The 21,808-nt window shown below is 48.5% G+C and overlaps 1 protein-coding gene across 1 annotated transcript in view; it reads right to left on the minus strand.

Annotated features, from left to right (window-relative positions):
* Positions 1-17,655, minus strand: part of Cd276 (CD276 molecule) — a 31,704-nt gene extending 14,049 nt beyond the window's left edge. Inside the window, 2 exon segments of the mRNA XM_021226874.2 lie at positions 2,661-2,793; positions 17,420-17,655. Coding sequence (XP_021082533.1) covers positions 2,661-2,793; positions 17,420-17,560 — 274 coding nt within the window. The 5' untranslated portion in view covers positions 17,561-17,655.
* Positions 17,656-21,808: the final 4,153 nt, after the last annotated feature.

Genomic DNA, 21,808 nt, shown 5'->3' on the forward strand with positions numbered 1-21,808 from the left:
CACTCTCCCTTTCGTGTCTGAGGCCCAAGGTAAGTTCCGTGTCTGTGCTCCTCATTGTGAGCAGCAATGTGTCAACATGAATTATAATTATAATGTAACAGGACCAAGACCCAGGTCACACCCTAGAGCTTATTTACGTCCTAATAGAATAGACAGGCAGTTTGTGATGAACACAGATATTTATCAGCTTGCGATTAGACTTGGGAGGGAACAGGATGTGGAAGTGCCTCACTGTTAGAACGCTTGCCCAGCTTTGGATCCATTCTGTCCCAAAAAGGGAGGGGACAAAACGAGGGAGTACCATAAAAGAAAGAAAGAAAGAAAGAAAGAAAGAAAGAAAGAAAGAAAGAAAGAAAGAACAAAAAAAGCCAGGGGCTCAACACAGAGGCAGCTTCCAAGCCTGCAGGTACTCCCACCTGCCAGGGCATTTGTGTTTTCCCACAAACACATACTATTTGTGTAATTAGGCAGGGGTGCCTACAAAAAGTATATAGACAGAGTTCTTTTTTTTTTTTTTTGCTTTTTTGCTTTTTTTGTTGTTGTTGTTTTCTTGTTTGTTTTTTGAGAGATGCTGGAAGAAACCTGGGGTTTCCCACTTTGAGGGCACAGATTTAAGGAGGATGCCAGCTATTAGATGTGATGTGGGCAGCAAAGGCCGAAGCTCACCCTGGCTTTTCTACAAAGGGAGGCTATATTATAGGAGGGTGAGAGGGAGACTGATGGGGGCCACCTCAGAGGCCCTTGTAAGAAGTGACAGTGATGCAGTGGAGGAAAGGACATGTGAGCGAGTTAGCACCGGAGTCAGCCACAAGGCTTTAATCCCAGCACTCAGGAGGCAGAGGCAGGCGGATCTCTGTAAACCCAAAGCCAGCCTGGACTACATAGTGAGACCCTGCCCCCCCCAAAAAAAAGTGGAGAGTGGCCGTAGAACCAGCCAGATCTGAGATGCAGTCAGAACTATCAATGTTTGCTGAATGATGAAGGGTGAGAAGAAAGGACCCTATGGTGGTTTGAATGAGAATGGCCCCCATAGGCTCACGTGCTTGAATGTTTGGCCTCCAGTCGGTGGAACTGTTTGGGAAGGATTAGGAGGTGTGGCCTTGTTAGAGGAGGTGTGTCACTGGAAGTGGGCTTTGAGGTTTCAAAAGCCCATGCCATCCTTCACTTTGCTCTGTGTTTGTGGATTAAATGTTAGATCTCTGCCATGCCTGTCTTCCTGCTGTCACTTTCCTCACCATGATGGTCATGGACTCAGCCTCTGACACTGTAAGCAAGCCTCCTGGTGAAATGTTTTTTCTTTTATAAGTTGCCTTGGTCATGGTGTCTTGTCACAGCAATAGAAAAGTAACTATAGCAGAATGGAAATCACAAAAGCCCAAGATGCCTCCATCCTGAGGGGAACCCTGAGCTCCCAGAGAAAAGGGCCCTGGGACAGGCTCCTCCGTGCCACCTGTGTCCCTATTCCACGGACTTCCCAGCAACTTCGCTCCCAGGAGCCTCTGTCCGCACTTCGTCTCTCCTTCAGAGGAGTCAGGAAGGATCTGGGGAGTCTGCTGGCCTTGGCCACGGTGAGGTGAGAGGTTCAAAATATGTGAAGCATGGCCTTCAAATGAAACTAGCTGAATACAGTACCCATAGAAGGCTTAGAAAATTGCATTTGCTCTGCGGTTAGTGTTTTATTAGGAATTCCAGATTTCCTTAGTGTGTGATGCGGAGTCTGCATATTTTTCAGTAATCCCATGAAAGCTTAGGCCACTTCTCATTCTTGCCAAATAGACCAAGCTGTCCCTTGCATGGGACATGGAACTTAAGTCACCCAAAGTCCCTTTCTTTCTAAAAAGAAGTGAGAACCAGGCTGGGTGTGGTGGTGGCTCACACCTTTAAACCCAGCACTCAAGAGGCAGAGGCAAGCGGATTTCTGTGAGTTTGAGGCCAGCCTGTCTACATAGTGAGTTCCGGGAGGGCCAGAGATACATAGTGAGACTTTGTTTCAAACAAAAATAACAAAATAAGAAGTCAACCCTGAGGGATAGAAATGGTGTTGCCTCTGATGACCACTAGATGGCACAAGACACTAGGCTTTGTTTTCTCCATGGGCTGAATGGCATTTACTTAACCAAGCACTATATGGGAGGTCCCTTCATTTATTCATCATGGTGATTGAGCATTGACTACATAGCAAGCATCCATTCCACCCCTTAGGATAGACAGATCCTGTCTCCTGAGCAGGGGGACAACATGCAATAAACAAAGGAACCACAGTCAAGGGGAGGTAAATGCTAGGAAGAATGCACTATGTTTTATACAAAGTAGCCAAGGAAGAATGCTGAGGACCTGTCATTTGAGAAAAGGCTTGCACCAAAATAAAGAGTAGAATCATGCCTCTGTCTGAGGGCAGAAAGTTCTTGGCTGAGGAAAACCTATGTACAAGGGTCCTAAAGAGAGTTTACACAGTGTGTTCGGGAATCTGCATCACCATAGTGCACAGGGCTCAAGTCCCATTTCACAGATGAAAAAGTAAAGACTAAGGTGAAGAAGGTTGCCTGTGGATCCCAGAGATGGAAATCAGTATGATTCTTCATGACAGAGTCAGCCTGGAAGGAGCACAGGAAGAAGTAGGCATCCCCACACACCCCTATGACCACAATCCCTCCCCTCACCTGTGAGGCAGAAGTACAGTACTCCCAGGGCTGTGTGCATACACACACTCACACAGGGGCCACCCCGTCCACACGGCATCTTCATGTGAGGCAGCTGACAGCTGGGCTCTCCGTGGCGGATGGCTGCTCCTGCCTGTGGAAGAGGAAGAGAGGCCTTTGTCTCCCAAGTTCCTTCCCAATGCCTCCCTAATTCCTCAGGACCATCCTACTGTAAGAGGGAAGATACCAGGCAACCAGCAAGACAAAGCTGATGAGCTTGGGATCCAGGCTGTGCCCAGGTCACTTTGGCTGATGGGAGAGTAAAAGAACAGGTTTTCGAGAAACTCGGGGTTCAGCTTGAAAAGTATACTCCACTCTAAAAGCAGCCCAGAGCCACTGAGCATTCTGGAATAGAGAAACAACATTGTGAGGCCTATATTGATAGTATCTGCAGAATAAATGAGAAGCCAGCCAAGTGGAGAAGCAGGTGTGAGTAAAAATGACAGCATTTAAGGGTGTAGGAAATGAGGAAGGTAACAGTCGGGTCAGTTGCTTTTGGGCTCAGATCACCAGGACAGGAAATGTGGAACATTTGGTATGGGGTGCGTTAGGTTAGGAGCGTGTGTGAAGAAACCCCACAGGGCAGAGGTCTAGGAGTACCCGGATGTATGGGTGTGGAGTCTGGGAGGGGCATCTGCTAGTTTAATACATGTGTACCAAGCAACCAAGACCCAGAAGAAATGAAAGAGGCCAGGGGCAGAGCTGGTGTCAGTGTCAGACCTGAGCAAGAACTGGATCTATTGCAATAGATCTGGCCAGAGAGGTCCCAGACTTCCCTGGGTTCGGCTTGTACTCTGGCTTCCCCCAGGTGCCTGACGCAGTCAGGCTATATGCACCACTTCTTCTGTCCCTCACTGTTGCCTGCTCAAGCCATGTGACCCATGTCCATCTGTCCCACCTAACAATAATTAGCAAGAATACACACATTTCATACCCTCCTGGTCATCCCCAGCAATAGATTGCTTGTCTTGCTTGCATTTTTGCTAGAGAAACAAACAAATAAATACATAAACAAATGCAAACAATTGAGTTTCTTAATGTCACATCATCTGTCACTGAGCAGAGATGAAAAGAGCCCACCCTGCAGCAATCCCTTTCCACCCTTCATAGAGCAAATCCTACCTACAGCCGAGCATCTAATCCAGCCTCAGGAACCCGGGGACAGCCCTTCCATCCTATCACATACCCATTCTCCCATTTCCCATGCCAGGAAGCTGCACAGAGGGAATCCCTCAGCCAAACCCAGCATCCTGAATAGCCAACCCCTTCCTTGGCTATCCACAGTCCACCACAGAGAAGCCCTGGGCAGCCTCTTCCTGTCCAGATGCTTCCGGTCCAAAGTCTGGTGGCCTCAAAGCCTCCCTGTCAGCAGCTCTGATTCATAGCGGCATCCTTGGGGATACCACTTCCTGCCACCGTAAGCCTCCAGGAAAACCTAGCAGGCAGCTGCCTGGACTACTGGCTATGTGCCACAGGAAGCTAAAACCTACAGAGTTGCCAGTTTCTAAGTCTTGTGTCCTCTTTTATCCCCTAGACAGATGCAGAGCCTGGGAACTGGGATGTGGCTTAGTTGGTTGAGGGCTTATCTGGCAGGCAGAATGACCTAGAAGCTCTGGGTTCAACCTCCAGGCCCTCATAAGTCAGGTGTGGTGGTACATGCCTGTAATCTTAGAACTCTGAAGTGGGGGCAGGAAGATCAGGAGTTCAGGGTCATCCTTAGCTACAGAGTGAGTGCAAAGCCAGCCTGGGCAACAAGACACCCTATCTTAAAGCAAATGAACCCTGAGTCTGACAGGGCTTCTCGGGTCCCACTAAGCCCTCTCACTGCTGTTTGTGCCTGCCATCCAGGGCCACCTGGGCCCTCTTCAGTGACCCCATAAGTCCCACTTTTCACCCCCTACCAAACTCATTCTCTCGGGTGCCTTCTGAGACCTAAGACAAGAATCAGGCTCATACCCTGCCCCTGTTCCCCCCAAAAAATCTCCCCTGGCTCCCCAGTAGTTACAAGAGAAGACCTGAATTCCTCTACCTGATGCCCAAGGCTCTCTCTAGGATGTCTTCCCATGCTTCAAGCTATACCCTGTTACTGAGGTTTACCCACCCCAGGATCACTTGTGGATGTCTGCTGAAGGTGTGGGAATGCAAGAGTTCTCTCCTGATCAGACTAATTATGTTTCCCCAGAACAAAGCTGTCCCTCACTCCAGAGGGTCCATGAGAGGCTTCCAGAGTGAACATTAAGCTTGCTCCCTTTGATTCCTTTTCTCCATTCTGGACCCATGAAGTCCACCATTGTAATTTCAGCCTAGAAACTCCATGGAGCCCTTCCAAGAAAAAGTGCTGAGTGCCTCCGGGAGAAACACTGTAAGTAAGGGCCAGCCATCCTCACCTTGAAGCTACTGCAAGCTTATCCAAAAACACAGCAGAAGTAGGACCCAAAGACACTCTCAAGACATCACCCAAGACTCATTACCACATACATTCAGAACAGCAAACCTGACTGCCAATGGGCTCTGGGCCACCATAACCACTGGCATCACTCCAGGCTTTTTAAAATTTTTTTTATTATTATTTAAAAAAAGAGTTGGAGCTGGGCGTTGGTGGCTCACGCCTTTAATCCCAGCACTCGGGAAGCAGAGGCAGGCGGATCTCTGTGAGTTCGAGGCCATCCTGGTCTACAAAGCGAGTTCCAGGAAAGCCTCCAAAACAATACAGAGAAACCCTGCCTCGAAAAACCAAAAAAATAAAAAATAAAAAAAATAAAAAAAAAAAGAGTTGGATCCCCTGAAATTGACGGTTGTCAGCCATCATGTGGGTGCTAGAAACTGAACTCAGGTCCTCTGCAAGAGCAGCCAGTGCCCTTAACTGCAGAACCATCTCTCCAGCCTGACTGGTTTTGGAGTATGTGTAGCAAGCTGCATGTGGGTTTGTACACGTGTGGGTGCGTGCACACGTGAGTGCCGGTGCCCACAAAGTCTAGAAGAGGATGTCAGATCCCCTGAAGTGGGAGTTACAGACAGCTGTGAGCCACCATGTGAGGGCTGGGAACCGAACTCGGTTATCTGCGGGAGTAATACATGCTCTTAACCACAGAACCATCTCTCTAGCCCCACCCCAAGGCCTGCCAAACACTCCCCAACCTCCCATAGAAAGGACAAAAGTGAGAGTCATAGAACTCTAAAAATATAAGCAAAGTTTCTGGATCCAGATATCCCTGAAGCGAGCTGCAGTCCTAGGTGGGCCGGTCTTTCTCCCCTACGTCTAGTTCCAGCTAAGTGTATGTCATGTGCAACTGACTGAGTCCTCGCATACAGCAGGTTCATCTGTGTCCTGGACAACTCCTTTAGTCATGCATGGACTACCTGCTGGGGAGGCCAAGGGGACAAAGGCGACTCACTCATCTGTGTGGTGTGTGCTCTCAAGTAGCAGACCCCGGTACAGGAGGATGCGCCTTTCAGTGGAGCCCACTTTACCACGGAGGGCTGCTCGGTGGCACTTGAGAGCTATCACAGCCTCCAAGTGTGTCCTGAGGGCCTGGAGCAGCTCTCAGGTAAGGCTGGGAAAGGTGAGACCCATCTTAGCCCCCATCTCCTTGATATGGCAGCAAATGAAGACCAAGTAAGGCCTCGAAAGCGAAAGCGGGAGGAACCAAGTTTGACCATCAGAATCCCCCCAGGGCGGGGGAGGGGAGTACCAGACATGGTGAGGCGTGCTTCTAATCCCAGGGCTAGGGAGATGAGGACAGGGAGATCCCTAGGCTCACTGGTGAACCAACCCATCCTACTTGGTGAGTTGTGGGCCAGTGAGAGAGCCTGTCTCAAAACAAAAACAAACAACAAAGGAAAACCATGGTGGATGACAATTGAGGAACGGCAGCCAAGGCTGTCCTCTGGCTCCCACAGCTAGTAACCACACAGCATACAAACCTGCACACGCACATATACACAACGGCAGAAAATGAGCCCAACGTTTGGGGTTCTGATCCTAGCTCTGACCCTTCACTGTATAGTCTTAATGAGGTCTCCCACCATGGAGGTTTGAGTGAAGATGGCTCCCATAGACTCACATATTAGAATACGTGGTCTCCAGTTGGTAGCTGTTTGGAAAGGCTTAAGAGGTGTGCCCTCCATGGGGGTTACGGCTCAGTGGGTAAGAGCTCTTCCAAAGGATCCGGGTTCAATTCCCAGCACCCACATGGCAGCTCACGACTGTCTGTAACTCCTGTTTCAGGGCTCCGACACCCTCACACAGTCATACATGCAGGCAAACACACACACACACACACACACACACACACACACACACACACACACACACACACACGAGGTGTGGCCATGTTGGAGGAGGGGTTTTACCAGGGGCAGGCTTGAGGCTTCAAAAGATTGGCACCATTCCTAGTGTGCTCTCTTCTGCCTGCTTGTAGCTCAAGATGAGAGCTCTCGGCTGTTCCTGCCACCGTACCCTCACTCTGCTATCATGAGCCCAAGTAAGCCCATCCATCCTTCCTTCCTTCCTTCCTTCCTTCCTTCCTTCCCTCCTTCCTTCCTTCCTTCCCTCCCTCCTTCCTTCCCTCCCTCCTTCCTTCCCTCCCTCCTTCCTTCCTTCCTGTCCTTCCCTCCCTCCCTCCCTCATTTATTTATTTATTTATTTATTTATTTATTTTTTTCGAGACAGGGTTTCTCTGTGTAAACCGCCCTGGCTATCCTGGGACTCACTCTGAGGACCAGACTGGTCTCGAACTCACAGAGATCCACCTGCCTCTGCTTCCCGAGTGCTGGGATCAAAGGACTGCGCCACCGCACCCAGCTTGTAAGCCCCTCCTATTTGTGTAGGTTTCTTTGGTCATGTGTTTTATCACAATAGAAAAACAATGACTCCACTCACCTTTCTTTTTTAAAAAATTACAGGGCTGGAGAGAAGGCTCAGCGATTAAAAGCACTTGCTTCTCTTGCAGAGGACCCAGGTTCAGTTCCCAGCACCCACATGGTGAGTCACAACCATCCATAATTCCAGTTCCAGGAGATCTGACCTCCTCTTTTGACCACCTCTGGCACGTCACTCTCTGACGTTCAATATTTCTAAAAGAAAAACTTTGCCAAACCTAATGGATCTTCTTACTATCACGAAACTCACATTGAAATTCATATAGCCATGTTAACACAGAAGCCACCAATTATTTCCTTAAATCTGTTCTCCCCTTTGGTAGCATTTAGTCAGGCATAGAGCCACTCAGCTAAAGACTACAGGTCCCAGACTCCCTTTCAGCTGGGTGTGTCCACATGATCATTTTCTGGCTAATAAGATTTCAGAGGAACTAATAGGTACAGTTCTGGGTCATGTCCTTAAAGATGGAGGGTGCCCTCTTTTTTCTCCTCCCCCTTCCAAGGATTGGAACAGAGATGTCAAAAGGCTTGTAGGACCACACTGCCAGGGCAACACCCCAAGCATTACAAAGCAGCAAAACAGAGGGTCCCTGGGGCTATGGCTTCAGTCCTGGATATAGCCAGATGATCACATGGGTGAGAAATAAGCATCTGTTCTAGCATAAGTCACTGTTATTTTGGTCTTTCTTACGGCATCTGAATGAACTAATTTAAGGAGCCATCCTCTGTCTCTTCCTTCTCTCTCCACCCTAGGAAAATTGCTAGCGCTCAGAGCCACAAAAGAAACCATCTAAATAGGTATCTCAAAAATTGAGCCACACACAGTCTCAACAATCACCAATGGATGTCAGAGCCCAGCTAAGAGATATTTCAAGGATGGAAGGGACCCAGGGGTTGTTGGGAAGGAGAAAAGGGTAATGCTTAGAACGGGTGAATGTGAACCCAGAGTAGGATGTGGAGAAGAGGGAGAAGCATACTTCAGGGGAAGAAAAAAAATCACATTAAAATTAAGCTAGGTTCATCCACGGCAGAGCGAAAAACAGGGGAAGTCATTCACACACTGGTGGCCACAGAAACCAAAACTGGGACCCCTGGGGGAGACCAATAGAATGAGAAGAGACCCCAGAACAAAATCTGGAGCAACTGCAGAAGTAGATGGTTAGGTGTCCCAACAGGGAACCTTTCCCTAGCCACCCTTGCCAGCTTGTTTGCTCTCTCCGGGGATGGGAACCAGCTACTCTCAACCCCAGGCAATCTGCTTGGAGGCAGCTCTCATTGGTGGAAAATGCTTGCTTACTCTGAGCCAAGCTCTGTCTCCCAGGACAGCCTATATCAGTTCTCAAGAAGTCCCTACAACAGCACAGAACAAGCATGTGCCCTTTCTCATGGCCCTGCAAGTATTTGCTCTTCCTTAGCAAGGTCACCACTGGGCATCTGTGCCACACAATTCACTAAAGCAATAGATTATCAAATGTGTGACTCAAAACCACAAGTCCTTGAAATCCGGGCCACCTTGTCAGGTCTAGCCGCCCCGTTTCTGATGAAGCTGGAGAGGACTGGAGCTTCTAGGTTCTCTGTGTTGCTTTGCCAGTTCACTGGGTCCATCCAAGTCCATCCCAGCTTGGCTGGCTGGTTGGCTTGCTGGCTAGAATCTACCTGTCTCTACCTCCCCGAGTGCTGGGACTGTAGGGTATCCCTGTACCCGGCTTTTACTTGGGTTCTTGGGATCCATACTCAGGTCCTCATGTTTGTAAGGCAAGCACTTAATTAACTGAGCCATCCCCCCAGCCCCTAAAGTACCACATTTTCATAATGAATACAGGGCAAAGGTTTGGGGAACCAATGTATAATGCAAGTATAATATGACCAGTCCTTTGGTACAGGTGCATCTAGGTAATGGTGAATTAGTAATTCCTTGACAGCTTTCAGGGAGGCTTAGGAAGGACTGCTCAGAAAAGGGGACACTCCTCTGTCTGGGAGAGGAGGTGGCAGAGGTGACGGAGGAGTGAAGGAGTGAACGTCACAGCATATTCTGGGAAGATGGTACTCTGGAAGAGCTGTGGGAAGATGAGGCAGAGGTCACTTAAGGATTCCAGGTTGCTTCTGTGCACTGGGGAGCTGGGATGCTGTGGCCCACACCTCCACCCCCTCTTCCCACGTTCTACCCCAGACTGTCCTGAAATATCCCTGACAGTTTCTTGGAGATAGTGACTCTTAAGTTCGCTCAACACAGGGACAGCCAATCCCAGGGGCCAGATACAATTAAAACAGACCACCCCCTTCCTCACCTGATTTGCTCAATTCCTCCTGGACACCTGTGCTTTCCCTCCTTGGGAATGGAGTAACACACACACACACACACACACACACACACACACACACACACACACACGCACGCACGCACGCACACGAGTAGTCACCATGTGGATGCTTATTTTCTCCACAGCCCTTAATGGGCTCCTCTTTTATTCTCGATGGCTTCTTCCCAGGGATCAGCCTCCTTGTAGGGAATCCAGCCCATATGATACTGAGAGGCTGTGGACCCAACCTCAAGCCTGGGCTTGTGACCAGACCTGACTCAGGAAGAACCCCTGCCCCACCCCCAGTTCAGGGCTGGGCACTGAGCCAAGCCATTACCAGAGTCTTTTCTCAGCTCTCCTGCAGAAACCCTCAGTAAAGACTTACTGAGGTTGCTAGGAAGGATATGGTCTAGGTGTTAGCAATCGATTTGTCAGCTATCAACAATCTAAAGGAACTGATCCAGGGGCTGAGGAGATGGCTCAGTGGATAAAGTGATTGCCACACAAGCATGAGGATCTCAGCTTAGCACCTACAGAAAAGAAGCGTGTGATGGCTTGATGGCATGCCTATAATCCCAGTGCAGGGAAAGGGCTTCCAGATGGATCCCTGGGGCTCACGGGTCAACCAGGCTTACTAAATCAGTGAGATCCAGATTAAGTAAGAGACCTTCTCTCAGAAAGCAAGGTAGTTAACAACTGAGGAAGACATCAAGGTTGACTTCCGGCTTCCACTTACTCACACACATGCATGTGCCCATACACACTTGCACCTACAAGAACACACTCACATGCATAGACATGGACTCATAAACATATGCTGCATCCAATCACACCCTTCCACAGGGAACCCAGGCTTGCTCATCCATTCGCAATAACAGTTCAGCTCCAAGGGAGACCTATCTGACCTGGCTCTGCTCACATCCCCACACTCACTTCCTCCCATTTGTTCTCATTTCAGTGGCTGCATCCAGCATCTATAGCACAAGACCCTCTTTCCTATGTCATGAGGGATTGCTTTTGCCTCTGTAGTCCCTTCCTCTGGGATGACATGAGTAATACCTCTTTGCCCTGAAGGTAGCCTTGACAGCAAAGCCAGAGCAAAGTCTGCCACTTGAAAGAGGTCCTTGCTATGCTCTGCACCTTGCTGATCAGCGCCTCAGGACCTCCCTGAGTTGCAACCACGTGGGTTTCCTTTAACTCTTACATCCTTAAGCCCAGCAAAGTCTTGGCCCATAGGGAGCTCAGTGCTCTCTGTTCAAATGGTGGATGAATGGATGAGTGCACCTGTGCTTAGATGGACAGATGGATGAACAGACAGATGCTTACAAAGGAAGAAAGGATCTAGAGCCTAATGATGAACCCACCCCTGGAATATGGGAATGAGGGTCCAGTCCACTTTTGTTTTTTATTACATTCTGTTTTTGATTTGTTTGTTTTCCAATGAATGTATAATTCTTCTGCAATAAACAAAAGGAAAAGAGAAAACAATAGTATCATAGATGCGGGCTGGAGAGATGGCTCAGTGGTTAAGAGCACTGACTGCTCTTCCAGAGGACTGGAGTTCAATTCCCAACACCCACATGGCAGCTCACACCTGTCTGTAACTCCAGTTTCAGGGGACCCTGACACCCATGGCAAAAATACAAATGCACATAAAAATAAAAATAAAATGTATTTTTAAAAAGATGTGTGGTTCTACTACTTACTTGCTAGATTCTCATTCTCGTTCCCTAAGAAGGGTCCATGTCACTGACCCCTGATGAGATTACAATCACATGCTGGGATGGCAACATCACTGAAGGTCTGATGAAAGTGGGCCTTAGTGTCTAAGAAGGTGGTTTTGGAGTTATAGGTTCAAATCCATACTCTGCCATTCCCAAAGTCATATGACTTTGGGGATACATAATGACCCCCAGTTTGCTCATTCATAAAATAGGAATAATAAGACCTGTCCTCACAGGGCTTGGCTGAGTAAGACAATTAAACTAACCTAACAAGCAGTAGATGCTCTGTAAGTGGGTGGAGGACCTGGGCAAGGAAAGAAGGGTCTCTAGAATTCCCTGGGGAGGTGCCTCCAGGATGGTTTTCTTTTCCTGACAATGAGTCAGTTTGGGCCTTTTGTGTCCAAGGCTACCCACTCGATACCATGCCCCAGCCCAACAGAACAACCCGACTTCCTCTCAAAATGACTGTGTGAGTCAAGACTGTGGCAAGCCACCAGAACCATCTGCAGAGCGGCCCAAGGTCTTCCCAGCATCCTTAACCTGTTTTCCCTGTGCCTGCAGGAAGCCCACAGAAGAGGAAGAGAGAACACAGGACAGGGTGACTGGCCTCCCCACCCACATGATCGCAACCACCCAGAGGTCAAGGCTGCAAGTCCAAAGAAGGCGAACCGCAGGCCTTGGTAGGTAGTGCATGCATGGTGAGGCATGCACTGCAGTGCTGGCCCAGTGTTCTTACTCCCTTCTGCTCAGGGACACGCCCCCAAGTGAATGAGCATCTTCTAGGACCTAGCAGCCACTTAAAGCAGCATGATGCCATCTTGAACTCAGAGTCACTGAAGAGGTGAGAAGCTGATCTGGGCATACACAAGGGGGCACATATGTGTGGGCAACACATACCATCAGAGGTTCAGAGATCTTAACAAATTGAAAGCCATGTTGGGTTCGGGGAAGGACCAGCCAGAATGGAAAGAAAGAAAGAGATAGGAGCATAGGAGCTTAAATCAGAGGATAGATCCTAGGCCAGATGCTGGCAGACCATGAAACATACACTTGAATTCACCCAACAACATCTGTTGAGCCCTGCCAGGTGTACATCTAAACATACCTGGCAATGCCAGCCCAGCCAGAAGTCATGCCAGACTCCAGGAAGAGTCCACTTGCATTCTATTCAATGCCTCTCTCTCTCTCTCTCTCTCTCTCTCTCTCTCTCTCTCTCTGTGTGTGTGTGTGTGTGTGTGTGTGTGTGTGTGTGTGTGTGTGTGTGTCCCCTTCTATCTCTATCTCTCTGTCTCTCTTCTCTGGAGCATGCCTCTACCAGGGACAGGTCTCAGCAGTATAACAGGCTCTGCCAGTCCTTAGAGCTGGGAAGCCTTTTGAAATACGCCTGGCCCTGGGCCCATGGCCAGGTTCATAGAGAATGTGAGCCCAGAAGAGAGGCCGCTGCCCTAGGGCTGGCTCACAATCACCTATCACCAGCAAAGGTGACTAATGAGTGCTAGAACTAGCTCATGAATGCCCCCAGGCCTGGATTCCTCACCTATTAGCTGGAATTGCCAGGCTGCTATAACTGCCCAGGGCACAGCACAGGTTCAGGAGTAGCCCCAGGTTTAAGTCCTGACACAGAGGCCCTGCTGGAGTCACAACCAAATGTCAATGACAATGACTACCTATTGAGACTCATCTATAAAACAGGACTAACAATTCCTAACCCAGAAAGCTGCTATGAGAATAAAGACAACAGAAAAAGATCGATGTACGTGTTTAATACCAAATCAGTGATAAATGTTATTATTGTGTGTGTGAGTCCTGTGTGTTCATGTGTGATGCAGGCACACTGGTGCCATGCCATATGTGTGGCAATCAGAGGACAACCTTGGGTGTCCCTTGCCTTTCTCCTTTGAGATAAGGCTAGCTTCTGAGAATTATTCTATCTCTACCTCCCATCTCACCACAGCAACTCTGGAATTGCATATACAGATAGCTTTAGTGGTTTGTGGAAATGCAAACTCAGATAGGTCCTCAAGCTTCTGGGGCAAGCCACTGAGCCATCCCCTCAGCCTGTCTTATAGTTCTTTGGGTCAGGGTCTCCTATAGTCAGATCTGGGCTCAAATTCATTATGTAGCTGAGGCTGGCCTTGAACTCCTGATGTTCCTGCCTCTACTTCCTAAGTACTGGGATCATAGGTACACATTATATGCCCAGATTCCCAGAGATAACTATTACCATTACTGTTATTACAGCCACAGGAATGGAGGATTAGGCCTCCTGGGTCCTTCTTCATGCACTTCCCCATCTCTTCCCAGCCAAGACCTCCTCTACAGGGTTGCACATCTAGGTCCTGGAGGCTGTTAGTCCTTCTGAGTGCACCCTTCCCACATAGACCCCACCATCCCTGGACTCCAGGGCAGCAGACATGCAGTGTAACTTCACCTCTAGGCCTGGCTCATTCTTCTCTCCTTTCCCTGTGCTTGCCCAGAAACTGTAGCTCCATGCATCAAGAGTTCCAGTCCCTGTTGCCCCAGTGCTATCACCCCCAGGTCAGGACCTCTTCATAAGCAAATATTCCAGGTTTTCCCCCGAGAGGGTAATGCCAAAATTAGGAAGGGTACAGAGACGTCTTTCCCAGGACCACAGAGAAACTCAGAGGGTGGCTGGGAGCTGCCAGCTGGGAGAACTAGGCAGAACTCTGATGACTCCCTCTCCCCAACCAAGGCCTTCCCCTTTTGCTGGTGGATTTCTCTGCCACTCCTGCCCCAGGGTGTGCAGAAAGGGACAGCAATCAAAAGTCCCCACCCACTCAGAGGATAAGCTTCTGGGTGGTGACATCATCCTCCCTGCCCTCTTCCTTCTTTTCCAGCCCTATGACTCAGATTCACAGCTCAATAGCCCCCATGTGGTCATAATCTCAGAGGATTTAGGTTGTTTTCTGCACATAGCCCAACCCAGAAACATCCTGCTACAGGTCAGACACTCGCTCCACACTTTCTAGGATTCTCTCTGCAGATGTGGAATACCGACTCACAGATCTGGGGATCACACTGCATTCCAAACTGGGTGTTTCATCTTGGTGTCCAACCCAAATCCCACCGAAAAGCGTGAAGGTGTCCTCCTAGAGGTCAGCACTGGAGAAGGGTGACCCCTGCACAAAGCATCAGGTGTGGCCTCTCCAGAATAAGGATGCAGGCTCCCCGGAGGACTGTTGTGAAAGGCCACCACTTCTATAAGTGTTCTGAAGATAAACATTAAAGCATCCAGCCCAGCTGCCAGGCATCTGAGCATCTTGGACATTCAAGGATCCTATTCCCATCAGGTGCCTGGACAGAGCTTAAGAGGGACAGGAATGGAAAAGAAAACTGGGTCAAAAATCCCAATGTCCCTCTGACACTGAGGCTGGCATGAAACCAAGCTTCTTCCTTCACAAGATGCAGTGACTACCCTCTTGTAGCACAAGTCTGGAGTGCATGAGCAACGTTCTACAAACAGGAAGAAGCCAGGACTGCACAGAACTCTGTAGACCAGCTATGGGACCAATGAAATCATCACTGAGGCTACTCCATGCAAGGACAAATGCTCTCTCTTCACTGTCCCTTTGCCTCATGACACTTAGTGGCAAAACCAATGTTCACAGGGCTTAGCTAAAGTGATGATGTAATAAAAAGTCTTTCTTTTTGACACAAGTCTCAAGTATCCCAGAAGAGCTTCGAACTATGTAGCCTAGGATGACTTCTGAGCCTCTACCCCCATGCACTGAGATTACAGGCATGAGCCACAACAACCAGTTTATACATTGCTGGTTGCTGGAGATCAAACTCAGGTTTTATGCATGCTAAGCAAGCATTCTATACACGGAGCTATATCCCCAGTCACAGATGAAAATGTCAGTGACATCAGGACACTCTGTGTCAGCTAATTATGATGTATTTGTAACACGGGGAGGGGGAGGGATGGGACGACACAGGACACGACACACGATGACACATCCATGGGCCAAGAGTTAGTGCTAAAGCTTCAGAACTCCAGCTACCAGGAAAATGCATGCATCCAAAATATTCTCATTCCCAAGCAAATTGGAAATCTAGGCCACCACTCTATACCGCTTAGCTCCCCAGTCCTCCACGCTTGCCTATCATTCAATCAGCCCAGCCCATAAGACAGGTTTAGGTTTCAAGTACAGACTTCAAATTCACCTATTTGCAAGGAACACTGTTGCTCAGCAGCAGTCCTGGGGATTTCTGGGCAGTCAGAGGGGATGAGAAAGGAGGCTCAACTAAATAAATAACTCTCATACAGTTCAAACAACTTCATTAGTTTCTTAAACTGAAAAGTAGCCACTATACACACTTAAAAGAAAAGGACTTGAGCCTGGCATGGTGGTGCATGCCTTTATTCTAGCACTTGTGAGGCAGAGGCAGGTGGATTTCTGTGAGTCAAGGACAGCCAGGTGAAACCCTATCTTAAAAAAAAAAACAATTCAAAAGGCCTTGGGCTTTAATTTAATCAATACTTGTTTACAAATCGTCCACAGTCAATTTGATAGGAAATAGCTTTTCACAATTAAGTCAGTGGCCCCCAACACATACACAAAAACCCCAGCCGCATATATACAAACTTTTGATTTAATATTTGCTTAATATGCCCCTCCAGTGATAAGCTCTCGGGTCTGAGTCATCCATCATGCATTTATCATTAGAGCAGGTTTGGCTTAAAAATCAAACCTGCATTAAACTCCCAAATCTGCAATTGGTTGTTGCCTTGGCCCTAGTGAGGAAGGGCCCGGGGACCCTGATTCAATCTTCAATCCTCTGTGTCCCACTCTGGGCCTTCAGCTTCTCTCCACTCTCCTCCGGATCTCCTCTCCAACCATCTCCATTTAGCTAACACATCCCCAACTTTCCCTCATTCCATTTTGGGGGCACCTTTAAAGCTGTTGCCAGAGCCTGTTCCCTCCTGTTCTTCTGCAGCTTGTAGAAGTCCGACAGCCAACTAACTACACCTTCACCCTTCAGAACCAAGCACAGGGGACCACCTAACCTCGTGCTCCCCTCCCCCGCAGCTTCCCTTCTCAGAGTTGGCATTCATGGTGTTTTCCTCCTCTTGAAGTCCGGGGAATGCTTCCCTCCCAGCCTTGGCTAGCAGCTTCCTTAAGCTCCCAGACCATAAACCAACCCAGTGACCTACCTGCCTTCATGCCCACTCCATACCCAGGGCCCGAATAATCAGTCACCCACCCAGTCTTGGACTCCACAAGTCCCAGACTTGGGGAGTCTTCAGTTCCCACAAATCCCAACCCCAAGGAGGGAGCGGCCAGGCAGGGGTGCTCTTAGCTCCTCCGGGCCCTAGAGCCCTAGCGGTGTCCTCAGATCAGGGTGCTGGTGCCTTGTGGGAAAGGGCCGCGGGCTCCCAGCTCCATGCACCCGGCGCCTGAGCGCGCGCGGTCCAGGCGCGGCTGCACACAAAGGCAGCCCCAGCCCGCGCCGCCCCGCTCCACGCCACGCAAGCACTCACCGCACGGCGCCGACTCCCTGGACTCGGGGACGCGGCTGGGCGCAGCCCAGTCGCCACTACCGCCGCGGGGCCGGGGGACAGGAGTGCAAGGGGCGGGACAGTCGGAGGAGGAAGCTGCGGGTCCGGAAAGGCCACCCGGGTGCGCCCCAGAGCCTGAATTGGCCCCGCGGCGGAGATACGACTGCGAGGTCTGAGCCCGCCTGCTGGGCAGGGCCCGGGGCCTGGACCCGCCCCCGCCCCGGACCCCGGCTCGACCTTGGGGGGGGGAGACCCCGTACTCCAAGAAGGGGGAGGTGTTGAACTACTCACCGCCCATCCCCCTACACAGATCCTCACACTTTCAAGAGCCAAAGTTTCTTTTTCGGTGAGAGAGGACAGGTGACTGGCCACTGACCACTCCCATCCTCCAAGCTGCTGGCTCCAAGCCCTGTTGCAATCCAGCTGTCCCATCTCAGTCCTGGATTTCTCCCCAGACTAGCACCGCGGCTGGGAAAGGGTTAACTCGACAGTGAAGAATTCTAGAGTTGCTGGGAGCTCTCTATAAATACAGTGTTGTGGGCGCCTGAGCCAACCGCAGGGCGATTTCCACTGAGATGGTTTTCCTCTTTTTTCTTACACCCACGGACACCAGACCAACCCTGCCCCCCTCCCAGCCCCATGCCAGCTGTTGGCCAGTCCAGGTTTCAAAGGGAAGAGTAAGCCTGGCTGGCCCCCAAGTCCCTATCCACTCCCACCCCCTCGGACCAAGTCCTTAAAAGACTTCAGCCTGCTGCAAGAACAGGGCAGAGGGGCGTTTGAGCCAACATCACTACACCTGTGCTTGGATCTGTCCGTCATACAGACAGGAAACAGCAGCAGCGTAGAGGGTCTTGTGAGGACTCAAGTCTACGCAGAAAGCTTTCCCTGCTGGCCTCTATAGATCTTTCCAAGGGCCCCACCAGGTAGATATTATTTATTTTGCAGATGAAAAAAAAATTGAGACTTGAGGCATGAAGAGACTCTAACCTTGCACTGCCAGACTTACCACCAAGTGACAGCAGCTATCAGAGAGAGCTTCAGAAATATGCATGAATCTATGTGAGTCTCTGCTTGTGTCTGCTACTATTTTAAGCTCTTCACAATTTATCTCATTTAATCTTCAAAATTCAGCGAAGTGAATGCTGTTATTCTCTTTTTTACAGATAAGGAGATTCAGACACAAAGAGATGTTATAGTAACTTATCTGAGGACACCCACCTATTAAGGGAAGAGCCAAAATTATTCTATGTCTTGGAGTTTATGTGCTGAGGTCAAACATAGCTGTATCTATGCTTCTGAATACAAGTTTGGCATTTCAAAGGATGTGTGTGCATATTCCTGCCCATGTACCACAGCTCTCATGTGGAGGCCAGAGGATGTCTTTGGGTATCGGTCCCTCACTTTCACCTCGCTTAAGACAAGATGTCTTTGTTTTTCTGCTGTGTGCACCAGGCTAGCTGGCCCATGAGCTTCCCAACTCAGCCATGATAGGTGGAGAAGGAGCACTTTGTACTGAGGAGGCTTTTCTCACCCTTGCTCAAGAGCACCATCAAAGATCGAAGGAAATGATGAGCATTTGTCTCCATTCAAGGGGCTCTGGCATCCCCAGGGAAGGGAGACAGCTTGAACAAGGCATAGATGGTGCGTCTACAGGACCATTCAGCTGAGATTCAATCAGTTGGCCACAGACATAGAAAGCTAGGGTGACCATTCTAGCCCACAAGAGTTTCTTAGTTCAGAAGATTTTGACTTGGTATTACTGGGAGGTTGACACTGGGGGTGTTTCTGACAGAGTCCCACTTCAAGCAGAGGCATTCAGGATAGAGGGTGTTCTCCACACATTCTGTCTGGACAAGGGTCCTCCCACTCCCTGCCTCTGTTTCCTGGGCCAGCACTGTGGTGGTTTGAACAAGACTGGCCCCACTGATCATATGTTTGCATGTTTGGTGCCCAATTGGTGAAATTGGGAAGGACTGGGAGGTATGTCTTGTTGAAGGAGGTGTATCACTGGAAGTGGGCTTTGAGGTTTCAAAAGTTATTCCAGTTCTCTCTCTCTCTCTCTCTCTCCCTCCCTCCCTCCCTCCCTCCTGCTTGTGAATCAGATGTAAGCTCTTAACTACTACTCCAGTACATGCCTCCCTGCTGCCATACTTTCCTCCACGACCGATGGGGAAGTCCTTCTGTGTATATGTTGTCCTATTGGTTGGATAAATAAAGCACTGTTGGCCAATAGGGAAGCAAGATAGGTGGGACTAGGAGTCAAGGAGGATTCGGGGGAAATGTAGTCAAGAATAGAGTGATCCCAGGAGGAGAGGGCACAAGTCTGGCATTCTAGGTAAGATAAGACCTTATAAAAATATATATTAGTAATTATGGTTTAATAATTAAGTCAGAGCTGGCTGTTAAGAAACCATAGCAAACAGCCAACAGCTTCATAATTAATATAGTGTCTCGTGTGTTATTTGGAGGCTGAGACAGCGGCAGGACCCAGGCAGCAGGCGGGAAAGAATGCACGGTACAATGACAGTCATGGACTCTACTACCCTCTGGAACCATGAACCCCAAATTACATGCTTTCTTTTATGCATTGCCTTGACTATGGTGTCTCTTCACCACAATATAAAGGTAACTAAGACAAGCACAGAAACAGGTGATTCAAAAAAATTTCCAGTTTTGCCTCTAAGTTCCCAAGGAAGTCACAAACCAATCCTGAAAGACCCAGATTGAGACACACAGTCCTTCCCAAAAATTTCTACCTATACAGCCTGCAGGCTTCCCAGACTTAACAATACAAAAGCTATCACCTGTCCTTGAAACCTGTCCTCATTCCTTCTATAACCAAGAAGGACCTGAGACCCAAACCAGGACGCAATCTACACTGTTTTTACCTCCTTACAGCCAAAACCCAGACAGACATTATAGGATGTCCCCAAACATCTCCAAAAATCTGTCCCTCCTCTTCATACCTTATTCCCTGCTCACACTCTTCTGGGTCCCCAGTATTCCTCACTGGATTGCTGTGGGGTCTCTTCACTGATTCTCCTGACTTTACTTATCAATTCTCATTTGCCAGAGGTTTTTCTAAAATATAAATTCTCCTACAGTGTTCCTCTTCAACTAGCAACTGTTCCTCTGTTCCTATTTGTCCTTAGGCTGCTAATTGCCACCTAAGATTTATTCTCCTCTTCTTCCTTAGAACAGAGTACAGTTCTAAGTCAGGCTTGTGGATGTAGCTAAATTGACACAGTACTTGATTACTGTACATAGAATCTTGAGTTTAATCCCCTGCATTAGATAAAAAACAAATGCCAGACCAGGCAGTGGTGGCACACACCTTTAGTGTGGGAGGCAGAGGCAGGAGGATGTATGTGAGTTCAAGGCCAGCATAGTCTACAGAGCAATTGTCAGGACAGGATCCAAAGCTACACAGAAAAACCCTGTTTCAAAAAACCAAACCAAACAAATTCCAGCACTGGTAGGTGATAAGGATCAGAAATTCAAGGACATCCTATTATAGATAGCAAGTTTGATTCCCCTCCTGGACTACATGAGATTTGAAGAAAAAGAGGAGGGGGAGGAGGAAAGAAAAAAAGGGTTCTATACCTAGCTAAAAATGTTTTTTCTCAGACTCCCTTGCAGCTAGAAGTGAGCATGTGACCCAGTGTAGCCAATGAGATGAAAGTAGTAGGTTTGTATTTTGAGGGGGAAAGTTTCCAAACAATGGAAATAGGATTACCATAGAATCCAGCAATTCCACTTCTGAGTTATTCCCCCAAAGAATTTAAGATAGAGTCTCAAATCAATGCCTATATATTCATATTCACAACATGGTTCACAATTGCCAAAAGCAATTTCCACTGATGGTTAAATGGGCAAATTAAATGTCATTCCATACTATGAAACCACTCTTGTTACTTTTCTCAACTACTTTCTTTGAGAGCTTGAATGTCCTAGAAATGTCCCTATATCAAAGGTTTAGCCCCTACCTTGGCACTATTGAGAGGTGATGAAAACTTTTGAGATAGATCATGTGGGAGGCAAGGCTGTGAAAATGATAATGGGATTTCCTCCATGCACTTACCACCATGATATGCCGTACACCAGGGCTCAAAGGCAATGGTCCAATTGACTATGGACATAAACCTCCAAGACTATAAGCCAAAATTAACCATATATCCCAGGCTGGCCTCAAACTCCCAGTCCTCCTGCGTCAGCCTCCCAACTACATACACCAACACACCTGCCAAACTTTTTCTCTTTGTAAGTGTCTCACATGTTTCTTACGATAACAGAAGGGTAACACACCAAGGCGTATTATGAGTTAATACTGAAACTGAGAAATAGCTTCTCTTGGCATCATATGTCCTTCAAAAGGACAAATACCTTCCTTATCTATTTAAATTCACTTTAAAAATGGGTTCCTTTACCTAGCTTTAAAGCGAAGGTTATAAAGATGTTTCTGTCTCTTTAGAACACCTAAGCATCCCACCTTTGTTTGTCTGTTTGGTTGGTTGGCTGTTTTTTTTTTTTTTTTTTTTTTTTTTGAGACAGGGCCTCATATAACCCATGCTGGCCTCAAACTTACTATGTAGCCAAAGATGACTGCTAATTTCTGATCCTCCTGCATTTACTTCCTGAGTGCTAAGATCACAGGCATGTGCCAACATGCCCAGTTTTTTG

Source organism: Mesocricetus auratus, unplaced genomic scaffold (genome assembly GCF_017639785.1).
Source record: "Mesocricetus auratus isolate SY011 unplaced genomic scaffold, BCM_Maur_2.0 Super-Scaffold_100022, whole genome shotgun sequence".
NCBI classification, from domain to species: Eukaryota; Metazoa; Chordata; class Mammalia; order Rodentia; family Cricetidae; genus Mesocricetus; species Mesocricetus auratus.